Source organism: Monodelphis domestica, chromosome 3 (genome assembly GCF_027887165.1).
Source record: "Monodelphis domestica isolate mMonDom1 chromosome 3, mMonDom1.pri, whole genome shotgun sequence".
Classification (NCBI taxonomy): domain Eukaryota; kingdom Metazoa; phylum Chordata; class Mammalia; order Didelphimorphia; family Didelphidae; genus Monodelphis; species Monodelphis domestica.
The window spans coordinates 264,196,422-264,212,677 of record NC_077229.1 but is presented as its reverse complement, the minus strand read 5'-3'; the positions used below and the strand labels follow the sequence as shown (position 1 = coordinate 264,212,677).

The following is a 16,256-nucleotide window of genomic DNA, read 5'->3' as shown; positions in this document are numbered from 1 at the left end:
TCTCATTCCACCAAGCCACTATGCTACCCTACTATATGTTGTCCTCTTTTTTAACCCTTGCCTTCCATCTTAGAATCAATACTAGGTTTTGATCAAGGACACAGGAAAAACCGGTAGAATTGTGCATTGACTATGGGAAAGGATGAGGGGAGGGGAGGGAAAGAAAATTATTCTTGTAACCAAGGGATAATGTTCTAAATTGACTAATTAAATAAAATTTTCAACAACAACAACAAAGAATCAATACTAGGTACTGGTTTCAAGGCTTCTGCCACCCAGCTGCCCCCATATATTGTCTTTTTAAAAATGCCTTTATTGCTCTTCTGCCTTGGAACCAATGCACAGTATTGATTCTAAGATGGAAAGTAAAGGTTTAAAAAAAAGACAATATGTAGCTCTCAGGAATCTATTTCTATTTGAACCACAGCTATATAGCAAGTGCCTATATAAAGAAAACAATGGATCCATTGATGTACCTAAATCCTTTCTTTTTAACGTAGTCATAGCAAATATCTAAGACCTAAAAGCAAAATCAAAGTGTCCCTAGGAAAATCAGGCCAACCTCATCTTTCTTTTATTTTTCATTTTTATGGAATATTTTTAATGAAACAATACTGAGTGCAATGACTCAAGCTCTGCTAGGGAATAAGTTTGACCATGAGAGATGCTGTCAAAGTCAGGAAGACCTAGGTTGGTGCCTTCCTCTGGTAAAATACACAGTGAATGACCCTGGACAAGTTGCTTAACTTCTTAATGCCCACAGGTAACTCTCCGAGGTTCTTAAGTTGGTTGGTGGCATGAGTTGATGGCATAAGGGGATCCCTTCTATCAATGAAACCATAAAGTCTGGCCAAAACATTGATAACTCCTAAAAAAATACTTTATAAAGCCCTTGTGATCAAGGACCTTTTCCCTTTTTGTCTTTAAGTGCCCAATGCCTAGCACCCAATGGCTATTCAAAAACACACCTGTTGAATTAAATTAACACGCAATCAATAGGAAGTGCTTGGAAAAGACAGGAAATAGAGGGGTAGCATTGGTACCCGTGGGTGGAGCAGATACAATGGAATCTGTGTGGGCCTAATGAAGAACCATTTGAAAAGCTGTTTTAAACATTCTCCCTCCTCTTGTCAAAACATTATTTCCTAGCAGCTGAGATATATCAGCCCTTAGCAATGAAAATTTAGACAGATTAAGAACTGGAAAAAAAAAAGAATTACTTCAGGTGTTTCACAGAGAAGGTAAACCTATCTTCTTTTATCTATAGATAAACCAACCAATCTTTCTAAATCATATTTTCTGTATTGTTCAATATAGCAAATGCTTCCATTTGAGCTTTCTATTTTAGTTCTGGTGTTGCCAACCAGCCCACAATCTATTCACAGGAGACACCTGTTTCTTCCCCATGGAAACAAATCAGTTGGCCCAGCTACAGGGAGGAAGAAGGAGGAAAGGATATGCTGGCTGACACCTAGGTAAGAGTATGTTGGAAATGGGCCCCAAAGTATTTTGGTTAGTATCTTACTTAAAATTCTCCACATTATATGTCCAATACCCATCTTCTTGAGAATGAAGACAGTGCAGGTCCGAGTTCAAAGGGAGATGGTTGTATTCTTTTATCTGGGTCCCACTCGCTTAATAGTTTTCTATTTAATGATACAATGGAAAAGAGCCCTGAGTGCAGAATCAGAGGACTATGGCACCAACCTCATCTTATTTACTATCTGTGTGACCTTAAGCAAATCATTTCCGTGGCCTTAGTTTTCTCATATATTAAGATGAGGTGGGTCGATTTAGCTGTGGTATGTGGACCCTTTCAATTTTAAATCTGTGATCCCATGAGCCTCACTGAGTTTGGGAGGAACATAGAGGCATCCTCAGGGCTTCAATAACTTACATCTTTTTCTGACTTTTCTTCTGATTAAAATAAAAAGTCTGACCTTAGAAGGAAATTTTCTGGTCAAGGCAAACTCAGCTCTGAGGGAAAGGCTGGGATTTAATTCCATTTGAACTTCCTGTGGTTGATTGGGCTTAGCCAGCCTCTGTGGAAATTGGGTGCAAATGTGCTGAAAATGTGCTTCTAAAATGAAGTAAGATGGGTGAATTGAAGCCCCAAATCCTCTGGTGAGTTGTCTACAAGGATGGGAAGAGAGGAGTTTAGTGATTATGTAATAAAATGAGGTCTTTGTCTGATGAACTCCAGCACTGGGCTTTATCACAAGAGGGTTAAGCAGAACCTGGGTTAGCCCAAGGTTCGAGGGTAAGTGTTCATTGGTCTGAGCTAATTGTTGCACCCATCACTGAAAAAATAGCTTCTCCATGGAAGAAATATGGTAGGTCCTGCAATGATGACAGCAAACAATAGATTAGCTTGTGCTAAAACAATTGGCAAATATGTGAATAACCACATTAGCTTACATGGAATTTTCCTGGACGGTTTTTTGAACGACAAATATAGCAATCTCTGTATTATTGGATGCTGTCAGAGAATGGAAGTGTTCTGGTTATTCATAGATACCTGGATATAGCAAGTCATCATAAATAGGTTAGCAATTTTCAAACCATTACGGTACAAGAAAATGCAACAACCAGGAACTATGACCTTTGATGGTTCATCCAAGTAGAATTCTAATAGAGGAACTTCTACCAAAGTAGATTAGTAGATTTATAGTCTTAGAGAACTTTCTGGGTACATTGAAATGTGAAGCCACATAGACAATCTTGAACTAGGTCTACCTAACTCCAAGACCAGGTCTCTTTCCACTATCCCTCACAACTGCCTTTCTAGAAATCTATAGAAATGCAAACCAAGAAAGCTTCCATTCCATAGTGGTTTCCTTACAAAAACCATGTTGTTTGAAGAAAAATAAGGCTCAGAAAATTGAATGGACTTATTCAGTGTTATTTACCTGGATCATGTAAGAACTGGTATCCCATGTCCCATAGTCTTTCCTCCACATCTACTATTGTTGCCCTGTAAGTATAACCTAAGAGTTATGATTAATAGAGTTTTGATTCATAAAATGATAGATAAAAAAAAGTTTACTATATCTCCCTGAAACTCTGTTCTGCTCCTACTAGCTCTGCTTTTTGAGGTCAGGGGAACAGAAGAAATCCAGGTTCATGGCCAGCCCCTGGTCTCAGCCCGGATAGCTGTTAGGGAATTTGGTTTTCCTTGTGTTGGGTTTATGAGTTTAAGGAGTGCTAAGGCAGAGAGAGAGATTGGTCATGACACGTCATTCCTGAGGGATGTGTAAGAAAGTGACAAAACTAGGGAGATAGGAAGTAGGTAAAATCAGGTTTATTCAGAATATACTGATCCTCAGAAAGACAGGGGAAGGGATGCCCCAGGAATGGACTATCCTCATGTGGAGAATGGCCCCAAAAATTTGGCCTTGAGGGAGGAATGGCTTCTATAGGGAATAAAACTGTGCCAGAGGAGTTTTCTTTTTTTCCTAACTCTTAGTCAAGGGTGTCAGGCATGAGCAATGTCTGAAAACAAATCAGTCCCATTACCAATGGTTGATGATGAGGGGGCTTAGAGTTTACACCCTAATATCCTAATTAGACAATCTTAAGATGGCAGGGAGGGTCTCATGACTGAGGGAGTTGGATCTCTATGGTCTGACACCAGACTAGGTTGATCATAGGTCACTATGGACTCTTTACATGATGGAACATAACAACTTATTGAACTTTGGAAGGGTTAAAAAGAAAGAAGTAATTTCTATTAATCACTAGTAAAAGAAAAATCCTGTTTTGGGCCTCACCCTGGTCCATTAAAGGCAAACTCAGGAAATAAGAAAGTGTAAGACAGTTTTGATTGGGCAACTAGGTGGTACAGTAGTTAGAGCACTGGGTCTAGAGGCAGGAAGATTCATCTTCCTGAGTTCAAATCAAATGTGACCCTGTGAAAGTCGCTTACCCTGTTTGCTTCCATTTTCTTATCTGTAAAATGTGCTGTAAAAGGAAATGCCAAACCATTCCCATATTTTTACCAAGAAAACCCCAATGGCTTCACAGAGAATTGGACACAACTGAACAACAACTACAAATGACAATCCCAATTGGCAGACAATTTAATGAAGAGGTGGAATAAGTGCTGTCATTTCAGCTCTGCCCCTCACAGCATCATTGGGATATGGGATTAATTCTCAGGAGATGAGAGGAAGTCTTAGGAGCCTGCTGTCTCCTGAAATCTGGCTGAGTACAATTTCAAAGTCTGAGCAAAGCTAAAGTATGGGGGTCACTCAGATTATATTTTGCCCAGTGGCCTGATTTAGCATAGAACCACTTCTGATTTCCTCAGATATATCAAGGAAATAAGTAGGAAAGTTGGGCCGCTTATATAACAAGAAAAAGGAATGACAAATGGACTGACAGATTGTTTTCTTAAACTCTTTTTTTCTAACCCCTTACCTTCTGTCTTAGAATTGATACTAAGTATTGACTCTAAAGCAAAAAAGCAATAAAGGCTAGGCAAAGTGACTTGCCCAGGATCACACAGCTAGGAACTATCTGAGGCCAGATTGGAAGCCAGGATGACCTGCTCTAGAACTGTGCTACATATCTGCCCCTTAAACTCTTCCAGTGTCAGCAGGAATAAGTGAGGGAGACCTCCAGAACTTATGGGAGAACATGGACAAAAGGCACCCAGGATGGAGGAAGTTCCAAATATGAGATCAAAGAGCCACTTGAATACTTGGTATTTTCTTAGTATTAGTCTGGGCATGCTCTCCATTCATCCTATTAAAGAACACCTATGGTTTATTGAAGTTATCATTCGTCTAAGGTCATGCAGCTACATTTGAACCCGAGTTTTTCTGACTTGAAGCCCAGTTCTCTATTGTCTATGCCCGACTGTCTCCATAGACATTTTCTACCCAAAATTAATACACTGCTTCAGAATGCAGAGACCTGCTTTGCAGCCCTGATATTATCATCCGGGAATGAATAGAGTGGCACCCATTCAAAGCGAACCTAGGCTTCCCCAATTATACTTCATTACTTGAACTCTCTCTCTGGCCTTTCCCACGCTGCCATTGTTTGTTTGTTTGTTTGTCAGTGACCTTTATATCTGATTTAAGTTGAGCTGCACTGCTGGAACAATCTTTGCCCTGGGGAATTCTGGTGCTTTGGAAGACTCATGGTTTGTTTTCTAGACACATTTAAAAGTCACTTATTTAAAGTCACTAAAAGCAAATGCTAAAAATACCATTTGCTTGAGAGAACCCAGACAGGGAGAAGCCCAACCTTTGGGTCAATGGATTATAAGGAAATTTGGCTTCCAGATTCCACATAGATACTTGAGACTTCATAATAGTAATATTAAATACATATCATCATGCTTTATTTTTTATTTTATTTTATTTTTTGTCAATTTAGAACATTATTCCTTGGTTACAAGAATCATATTGTTTCACTCCATTTCCTCCCCCTACCCTACCTGTAGCCAACACACAATTCCACTGGGTATCACATGTGTCCTTAATCAGAGCCTATTTCCATGCTGTTGTTAGCACTAGGATGTTCCTTTAGCATCTACATCCCCAATCATATCCTCCTCAATCCATGTATTCAAGCAGTTGCTTTTCTTCTGTGTTTCTACTCCCACAGTTTTTCCTCTGAATGTGGATAGTGTTTTTTCTTGTAGATCCCTCCGGGTTGTTCAGGATCATTGCATTGCCACTAATGGAGAAGAAATCCATTACATTCGATTGTACCACAATGTATCAGTCTCTGTGTACTTTCTCCTGGATCTGCTCCTCTCACTCTGCATCACTTCCTGGAGGTTGTTCCAGTCCCCATGGAATTCCTCCACTTTATTATTCCTCTGAGCACTATAGTATTCCATCACCAACATAGATCACAATTTCTTCAGCCATTCCCCAACTGGAGGGAATCCCCTCATTTTCCAGTTTTTTGCTACCACAAAGAGTGCAGCAATGAATATTCTTGTACAATTCTTTTTCCTTATTATCTCTTTGAGGTACAAACCCAGCAGTGCTATGGCTGGATCAAAGAGCAGACAGTCATTTAGCACCTTTTGGGCACAGTTTCAAATTGCCCTCTAGAATGGTTGGATCAATTCACAACTCCACCAGCAATGCATTAATGTCCCAACTTTGCCACATCCCCTCCAGCATTCATTACTTTCCATAGCTGTCATGTTAGCCAATCTGATAAGGGCGAGGTGATACCTCAGAGTTGTTTTGATTTGCATCTCTCTGATTATCAGAGATTTAGAACACCTTTTCATGTGCTTATTAATAGTTTTAATTTCTTTAACTAAAATTTCCTGATCATGTCCCTTGCCCATTTATCAGTTGGAGAATGGCTTGATTTTTTGTACAATTGATTTAGCTCTTTATAAATTTGAGTAATTAGACCTTTGTCAGAGATTTTTGTTATGAAGATTGTTTCCCAAATTGTTGCTTCCCTTCTAATTTTGGTTACATTGGTTTTGTTTGTACAAAAACTTTTTAATTTGATGTAATCAAAATTATTTATTTTACATTTTGTGAATTTTGTTAACTCTTACTTAGTTTTAAAATCTTTCCTTTCCCAAAGATCTGACATGGATACTATTCTGTGTTCACCTAATTTGCTTATAGTTTCCTTCTTTATATTCAAGTCATTCACCCATTCTGAGTTTATTTTGGTGTAGGGTGTGAGATGTTGATCCAAGCCTACTCTCTCCCATACTATACTGTCTTCCAATTTTCCTAGCAGTTTTTATCAAATAGTGGATTTTGGTCCCCAAATCTGAGATCTTTGGGCTTATCATAGACAGTCTTGCTGAGGTCACTTGCCCCAAGTCTATTCCACTGATCCTCCTTTCTGTCTCTTAGCCAGTTCCAAATTATTTTGATGACCACTGCTTTAGAGTATAGTCTGAGATCTGGGACTGCAAGGCCACCTTCCTTCACATTTTTTTTCTTGATTTCCCTGGATATCCTTGATCTTTTGTTCTTCCAAATGAACTTTGTTATGATTTTTTCTAATTCAGTAAAAAAGTTTTTTGGTAGTTCGATGGGTATGGCACTAAATAAGTAAAATAATTTGGGTAGGATTGTCATTTTTATTATGTTAGCTCATCCTACCCATGAGCAAACAAAGTTTTTCCAATTGTTTGATCTACTTTTAATTGTGTGGAGAGTATTTTATAGTCATGTTCATATAGTTCCTGTGTTTGTCTCAGCAGATAGATTCCTAAGTGTTTTATATTGTTCAGGGTGATTTTACATGGAATTTCTCTTTCTAATTCTTGCTGCTGAGATGTGTTGAAGATATATAGAAATGCTGATGACTTATGCGGGTTTATTTTGTATCCTGCAACTTTACTAAAGTTGTTGATTATTTCGACTAGCTTTTTAATTGATTCTCTAGGATTCTTTAAGTAGACCATCATATCATCTGCAAAGAGTGATAGCTTGGTCTCTTCATTGCCTATCTTAATATCTTCTATTTCTTTTTCTTCTCTAATTGCTACTGCTAGTGTTTCTGGTACAATGTCAAATAGTAGAGGTGATAATGGGCATCCTTGTTTCACTCCTGATCTTAATGGGAAGGCTTCTAGTTTATCCCCATTGCAGATGATGTTTGCTGATGGTTTTAGATATATACTGTTTATTATTTTTAGGAAAGGCCCTTCTATTCCTATACTTTCTAGTGTTTCCTATAGGAATGAGTGTTGTATTTTATCAAAGGCTTTTTTCTGCATCTATTGAGATAATCATGTGATGTTTGTTGGTTTGCTTGTTGATATGATCAATTATGTGGATGATATTCCTAATATTGAACCATCCTCTTATTCCTGGTATAAATCCCACCTGGTCATAATGAATAACCCTTGTGATCACTTTGCTGGGGTCTTTTTGCTAATTTTATATTTAAGATTTTTGCATCTATGTTCATTAAGGAGATTGGTCTGTAGATTTCTTTCTCTGTTTTTGACCTGCCTGGCTTTGGAATCAGTACCATATTTGTGTCATAAAAGGAATTTGGTAAAACTCCTTCTATAATTATTCTGTCGAATAGTTTGTATAATATTGGGACCATTGTACTTTAAAGATTACAAAGTGCTTTATTTTTTCACCCAACAATATTCCATTTGATTAATTACTTATGTATTTTCCCAATTGGAGGCAGCTAGGTGGCACAGTGAATAGAGTGGGCCTCGAGTGAGGAAGATTGATCTTCCTGATTTCAAATCTGGCCTAGCATACTTACTAACTGGGTCACTCTGGGCAAGTCACTTAACCCCATTTGCCTTAGTTTCCCCATCTGTCAAATGAGCTGGAGAAGGAAATGGCAAATCACTTCAGAATCTTTGCCTTCTGAAATAATGGATAGTGTGGTCCATGGGGGTCACAAAGAGTTGGGCATTACTCAATAACCAAACAACAACAAAAATATTATCTAGATCATATTCAAATCAACTTGCAAAGCAGTGTAAACACACTTTCTATATAGTGGATAGTTGGTCACACTTCTGGCTCTACCACAAATTGGTTGTACAGAACTGGGAAAGTCACTTAATCTCTGTTTTCCTTAATCTATTGGAAAAGAAAATGGCAAACCACTCCAGTATCTTTGCCTAGAAAATCATATGCGGAGTATAAAATTAAAAATTAATGTCAATAATAAAAATATTATAATTTAAGGGATTTATTAATGATCATTAGGGAAAAAAAAAAGGAATAAAGAGGACACAAAATAAAGACCATGTACCCATGGCTGATTAGCCCATTTAAAATCCTACTCACCACCACCACCATGCTTACTGACAGTCAAAGAAAAAGGCGGGACCTTCCCTGTCCTCGTCTATATCCCCTGTCTACAGGAAGTATGTAATAACAGGAAGTCAGTGGGCTCCTGGGAAGTGTAGCACTTTTTTTAGGGTAACAGATTTTCAATTATACATTCACCCCTGAGATCCATGGAAGACTAGTCTCTCCAATGGATCTTGTAAACATAACCAACTTTTAAATTACAATTATTTGGGGCCAAAAGGAAAAGAGAACAAAACCAATGGTTGCTAGGTGCATTGACAATAAAAAAGTCAGTTAGGGCGCAGTCCCCTATGACATAAAAGAATACATATAGAACAAATGCATTCAACCCCACACAGTTCAAATCACCACATCCCAAAGTTCACTCTGGATCTTCTGGTGCAGTATGTGGTCTGTGGAGGCATCTTCATGGTGCATTCTCCAAACAGTTCACTTTCTGGATTTGGAGAGATAGCATGTTTCTTAACCTAAAGTTACTCTCAAAAAGAATTTAAACTTTGTATATCTAGCAGCTTTTTTTTTCTTTTAACTGCAGACTTAGTTGTTTAAAAGACTGACTTGAGGAGGTAATAAAGAGATAAAGAGAGAAAGAGAAAAGAAAATTCAGGGAAATTGAGGGTACTATGTCACAACCTTCATGAATTAGCCAGACTATAAGGGTAAAATTTAAGGTTGGACTGAATATTTGAGAGTTGGTTGCAAGGGATTTAATTACCAAATCCCAATGAATTACTCAAGTTAGAATGGCTTTTATGATAGTTTATTTACAAATAGAAGGAAGAAATTAAGGAAATGAGAGAGAGAGAGAGAGAGAGAGAGAGAGAGAGAGAGAGAGAGAGAGAGAGAGAGAGAGAGAGAGAGAGAGAGAGAGAGAGAGCGCTGCTCCAGCCTGGTCTGAACCAGGCAGAGGCCCCAGCAAGGGGGTGGGGGTGGGGGGCAGAGAATTAAATTTAACATGGCTTCCAGCCAGGAGGCCTCCTCCAAGAAGAGGGGCCTCTCCAGAGGTTAGGAAAGGGAGTCAACCTTTTCACTCACCACATGGCAGTTCAAAGGGAAGCATTCTGAGATCTCAAGCCAGAACTCCTCCATGATCAAATCCCAAGATGAAGACACCCTCACAGGAAGTGACCGTGAAATTTAAAGGCAGTTCTTTGCATCACTTCCTGTGTCTTATGTGTACCAATGTGGATTAAACTTGTCTTTGGCCTGCCCAGGGGACAGTCAGTTTTTTCTGATTTGTCACTTGCTAGCACACATGGGTCATAGACCTTCCTCTCCCACACTTAATCCTTAAATGGGGTGTCTACATTCCTGGTGGCTAAAATTCTAAAGAATGAGTAGGATGGAGTTAATCTAAATTTCACAGGAGTCACAGAGAGTGGAGCATGACTAAATAGCAACATTTTTACCAGCTATTGTTAGCAAATAATTAATCATAATAACAGATAACATTTATATAGCACCTACTATGTACCAAGTTCTACATTAAGTGCTTTACAATTACTTTTTCATTTGATCCTCCCAACAACCCTTTGAGGTAGGTGCTATTAGTACCCTGCATTGCAGGTAAGAAAACCTGGGATAGAGAGGATGTGACTTGCTGGGAGTCACCTAGCTAAGAAGTATCTGAGATGGGATTTGAACTCAGGTCTTCCTGATTCCAGACTCCTGGTTCTATCTGTGTCACCAGCTATCTCTGTAGGATATGTCTTGCTGAAATGAATGAGCTAGATGGGATTTAAGCTTCTATCATACTCTTGTCTTCTCATCCTGAAGCGTCAGGTTTATAACACAAGGTCATAGATCTTACAGTAAGAGCTTGAATAAACCAAAGAAGACCTCCAGTCCAAACAACCCCATTTTATTTTTTAAACCCTTACCTTCTCCTTAGAATCAACACTATGTATTGGTTCCAAGGCAGAAGATCTGCAAGAGCTAGGTAATGTGGGTTAAGTGATTAAGAGGTGTCTGAAGCCAGATTTATTTATTTATTTGTTTGTTTATTTTTTTAAACCCTTACCTTCCCTCTTGGAATCAATATTGTGTATTGGTTCCAAGGCAGAAGAGTGGTAAGGGCTAGGCAATGGGGGTCAAGTGACTTGCCCAGGGTCACACAGCTGGGAAGTAACTGAGGCTGGATTTGAACCCAGGACCTCCCATCTCTAGACCTGACTCTCAATCCACTGAACCACCCAGCTGCCCTCTTCCCCATTTTATAAATAGAGAAACTAAGACCCCAGGCAGCTAAGCAACTTGCCCCAAATCACATAGGTAGAGAGTATCAAAGCGAGATTTGAATCAAAGTTCTATGACTCCACAGCTGCTTCTATTGTACCAGGTCTTAATAAGTGTTATGAGGGTTGATTTCTTAACTTTATAGGCCAGTCATCCGTGTGAGTCCAATTTCTTTTTTTCTCACTAATCCTTACCTTCTTAGGATCAGTACTAAATATCAGTTCTGGAGCAAAAGAACAGTTAAGGCTAGACAATTGACTTGCCTAGGGCCACACAGGTAAAGAGTATCTGAGGCCACATTTGGTTTTTGTTTGTTTATTTTTCCCAAGTTTTAGAAATTTTTATTTAATTAATTAATATTAGATAATTAATAATAGAATGTTTTCCCATGGTTACATGATTCATGTTTTTTTCCCTCCCCCTCTCAGAGCTGACACACAATTCTACTGGGTTTTACATATGTCACTGATCCAGACTTATTTCCATATTATTAATATTTGCACTAGAGTGACCGTTTAGAGTCTACATCCCCAATCATATTACCTGAGGCCACATTTGAACCCAGGCCCTACCATCTCCAGACCTGGCTCTCTATCCACCCAGCCACCCACCCAAAGCCACCCAGCTTCCCCAAATCCAATGACTCTTAAGCCTCTTGTCTTTCTCTCACTGTGTGGCATGAAGGATGCAGTGAAATCCTCTGAACTCACTGAAGCCCTTTGGTTTCTTCCTAGAGGGCCAGTTTGGAACACCATTGGAGGCCTTGCTTTCTTTTCACTTCAGCTGATCATGAGCAAAGCAGAAAACTTTGTGCTTCCCTTTGTGGATGTGGATATCAGAGAGATATTTGAAAGTGAGTATCATGCCTTTTCCAGGCTAATAAACCCATTCCTTGTGTATTTAAGTAAAAAAGAAGAGGATTATTTTTTAAAAAATAAGTTGACATTTTCATGTAACATTTTTTATGAAGCATTTGGGGGGGGGGTGATACAAGCTATTTTACATATTGAGAAACTGAGACTTGGGGAAGGTAAAGAACTTACCCAAGGGAGTACAGCTAATTGTTGGGTTTCCTTTTGGTTTTTATATACATGAAAGAAGGGAGATACTTGCAGATTTCTCTACTCCAACCCAATACAAAGGCCCTCCCTTCATCTTTCTGGAAGACTGTGTTCCTCTGCATTTGGAAAAGGTGCTCTGAATATTACATAATGGGGCACATTGGGGAAAGATGTCTTGAGCAAAGTATAACAAATTGGGACATCTTCAAAATGACTATGCAGTCACACGGCTGAACACACTTTCTCCTTAAATCACCTCTTGTACTTAAAAAAACTATTAAGACTAATATGAAGAATATGGATTTTTCAATAACCTAGCAATAATTAACTCTTGGTTTTAAGTAACAATCCACATGCAGGTGGTAATTCCTTGTAAAAATAATGGTATACAATGGTGATATTATGTGACTAGTCTTTAAATCTTTGTAACAGTCATGTAATTTTGGTAAAAGGAGTCTGTTCTCATCCCCCTCCTGTGCTGAAATGGGGAAACAGGGGCTAAGAAATTATGACATTCCAGAATTAGTAGAATAATAAGAGTAGGATTTTAAATTGGGGTCATCTGAATCCTAGTTCTATGTGACTATTATGTCTCCAATAAAGCCTGTCCAAACACTGCAGATAACTTATCTGCCTGCCCCTGAATGGATGTTGGCTCCACCACCAGCTACTTCCAAGTGAGATGATAGGGAGATTCAGAATTGTTCATACCTAGGTTCAAGGGCTTTATGTAGAAAAAAAGGGCAAAGCAACAGTCGGACCCAAGAGTCTTTTTTTGTACCTGGCACCTAGAAGTGGGAAGAAGGGATAAGGAAACAGAGAAAACAGGAGCTAAAATTCCAACAGTTTCACTCAACATGGCACAGTGCCCAGGAAATGGGAAATGGGAGGAGCAGCTGGGCCCTGAGCTGTGGGTTCCTGGTGTACCCAAAACACCTGCACTATTCAGAGAGCTGGGGACAGTGTCATAAAATAAACCCTGCATAGACTATTGAAAAGCTATAATCATATTTCCTCCAACTGTAAATATAAGGACATTTGTTTCCCAAAGCTCCCACTCCATTCATTTGCTAGACTTTATGTTAACGTGGGGCATCTAAATCCATTTATTCACTGGTAGAATGGTGACTTTGTTAGCAATGACATTCCTTGCAATCTTTCAGTTGCTATCAAAGCTGGCTTCAAGTCTCAAAAGAAAAGAAAAGAATTTTGGAGAAGACAACAGAGCTACCAGAAATCAAAGGAGAAAGAACAGGAATGTCAGGAGGAAGTCCTCACTGAACAGGCAATGATGTGCTTACCTAAAGGCAACCCAACAGACCAGTCAAGCTGGAGCCAAGATGAGAGCCCTCTGACAAAGGCAATGCAAGACCAGAACCACCACGATGGCCTCAAGGTGCTCAAGCATCAGGACCATCCCCAAAAGGAGGGAATCCCTCAAGAGATGGAGGCAAGGATGCAACAGTATCAAGGACAAAAAGTGAGGATCCAGGACAGGGTAGAGTTGGGGCAACAGCCATATGAGGGAGAAAGAGATGAGAAGAGAAGAGAACTCTGCTGCCTTCAAGATCAAGTACTAACAAAAGTATTAAGAGGACATCAAAAAATATACTCAAAGGTATACTTCATCCAGCAGCAGGGGCAGGGAGAAGCAGATATAACAATGAATGAACAAGAGAACCCCAACCAGCAAGAGAAAAAGGTGGAAGGATATCCAGTGCTGCCAGACCTATGTAATGCCAAAGAAGGCTCAGCAAAGGAGGCTGAGATAGCCAAGTGCCCCATCCAAGACACACCCAGAGTAACTGAGAAAGGGAACCAACTGAATCAAATTGAGGTAAAACTCACTCAAGAAGAATCTCATCATCCTGGCCAAAGTGACATAAAGTCAGAACAGATAGAGTTGTGCCAAGAGAGCAGACTTCCAGAAAATCCTCATGACTCAGAGAGGTTGAATGAAACAGAGCCACAAGTCTATGACCAAGATGACCTGAAAACGAAGCAGCAAAAACAAGTTGAAGGACAATCAAGGGAACCCTTCAGCTTCCTAGAGAAAGAAGTAGTGAAGGTGATGAGATTGTGGCAGCAGTGGGAAATAAATGAGGTGGTCAAAGTTATGCAAGAGCATCATTGCTCCCAAGTAGAAGAGATGCAGAAGGTAATACTCCAGCAGTGGACAGAGGAAGAAGGCTCCAGAGGTGCAAAGCTACAGTGTGGCTCCAGAAAAAAGCTAGGAAGCCTTATGCAGCCACAAGGGAGACAGATCCATGAACATTCCTGGGGGAATTGGGGTCAGTGTCAGAAGAAGGAAGAAATTATTCCTCTGCTGCCCCAACAAGATGGAGAATTGTCTGAAGTTTTATCTACAGAAACCCAGTTAGGTAGAGAAGATAAAGAAACTATGCAGCAACAAAACCCAAACAAAGAATGGCCAATACAAGAAAATGAGGCTTCAGAATTATCCCAAAAGGAAAGCCAAGTGGATGAAGAGCCCAAGGTATTTCAACTGGAACAGCAAGAGGAAAACATCACTGGCTTAACAGGGATATCCCAAATTCTGCAAGTATTAAAGCAACAGCATCAGTGCCAGAAGGAAGCCATTTTGAAAGTGATGCGCCAGCAGCAGACCCATCAGGAAGAAGCAATTCAGAAGGCCCTTGGAGAGCAATGTCAAGTACAAGAGGTTCTCAAGGCCATGCGTCAAGAATGGCAGAGCCAAATGGAAGCCATTCTGGAGACCATGGAATTGCAGGAGCAGTTCCAAGCAAAGGCCATTTTGAAAGTGATGAGGCAGCTGGGACATCAATGGAAAGAGGATTCCAGGATGATAGAGTCAGATCAGGACCACCATGAAAAAGAGATGATTAAGCATGGTTCAAAGTGTCAAAGTACAAAAGAGCTACAGGATCAAAGAGAAGTGGATCTCAAGGATCCATCAGATCAACATGATAATGGTGCAAAGGAAAGAGAGCAAGACCAAGACCAAAACCTGGACAGGGAGTCAATAACTTTTAAAGAGAGAACAAGTCAACGGGGAAGACTGAAGCACACCCAGAACAACATTTCAAAGAAAACAGGTCAGCAAATCCAAAACAAAGCAGATCAAAGGCAAGAACTGGGTGAGGAAGAGAATGATAACAAGGTAGCAGAACAGAACCAAGAGGAAGAAAAGAAATCAAAGAAACATAAAAGAGACAGCCCTAATTATTTTGTAGCAATTCCAATAACCAATGATCAGGTACAGTATTTTGCAGGTTTGGTGTTTTTCTTTGGAAACTTTAGGATAATAGTAAGGATTTCAAAATCTTGTCCTAAATTTGTATTGCTTATAATATAGCACAATATAAAATTATAATACAGTCCTAATTCAGATTTAAACTCATTAAGTATATATTAATGTGACATTAATATATTAACATATATTAAGGTGAGTGTATATGAGTATATACTACATTCACACATATATATGTGTATATACATATACATGCTCCATTCCATGTGAAAGATTTGGCAATAGCTTCCTCCTTCCTAATCTATGTAAACCTATTCCTTCTTCTCTCTAGAAACCATGCCTTCCTTATTGAACTATTTTTATATATTTATAAATGTATATTTATATCACATCAAATATATTCATATATTTATCAATATATTTGTATATTTATAAGAATATTTTGTTTCCCTTAGAAGTTTTTTTTCCATATATTCATACATGTATGCACACACATACATATAATAAATAGTAGAAATTTGGGGAATTTGTATTAAATAGTATGTTTTAAATTCTTTACATTTTAGGACATTTCCTTCACTGTGACCCACAGTGCTAAGGAAACTCGGAAACTTTCATGCTCCCATATCCAGTTCCTCATTGTTCCTCTGTCATGTTGTTAATGAATAATATGATCCCTTAGACAGATACACAATATCTTCCTTCAGGTCCCTAGCTGCCTGGCTATCACCTTCTTTGACTAGATAAAACAAAGTTAAAATAACATTTTTTTAGAATCTTTCCTATAGATCTTGATCAAAAACATACGTAAAACCCAGTAGAATTACTCGTTGGCTTGGGGGGGAGGGGACTGAGCATGAATCATGTAACCATGGAAAAATATTCTAAATCAATTAATTAAATAAAATTTTTCAATTCTAAGCAAAGCAAAAC

At 39.0% G+C, this 16,256-nt stretch overlaps 1 protein-coding gene across 3 annotated transcripts in view; it reads left to right on the top strand.

The window, feature by feature from the left end:
* LOC103098366 (cilia- and flagella-associated protein 53-like) overlaps positions 1 to 16,256 on the top strand; it is a 95,302-nt gene that overhangs the window by 14,363 nt on the left and 64,683 nt on the right. For 2 of the 3 annotated variants that reach the window (XM_007487687.3, XM_056823690.1), the window contains exons 2-4: positions 1,386 to 1,475; positions 11,765 to 11,883; positions 13,255 to 15,329. In XM_007487687.3, the coding sequence (XP_007487749.2) occupies positions 11,820 to 11,883; positions 13,255 to 15,329 (2,139 nt within the window). In that variant the 5' untranslated portion in view covers positions 1,386 to 1,475; positions 11,765 to 11,819. The remainder of the gene's footprint in view (positions 1 to 1,385; positions 1,476 to 11,764; positions 11,884 to 13,254; positions 15,330 to 16,256) is intronic. The other variant, XM_007487688.3, reaches the window with a different exon arrangement.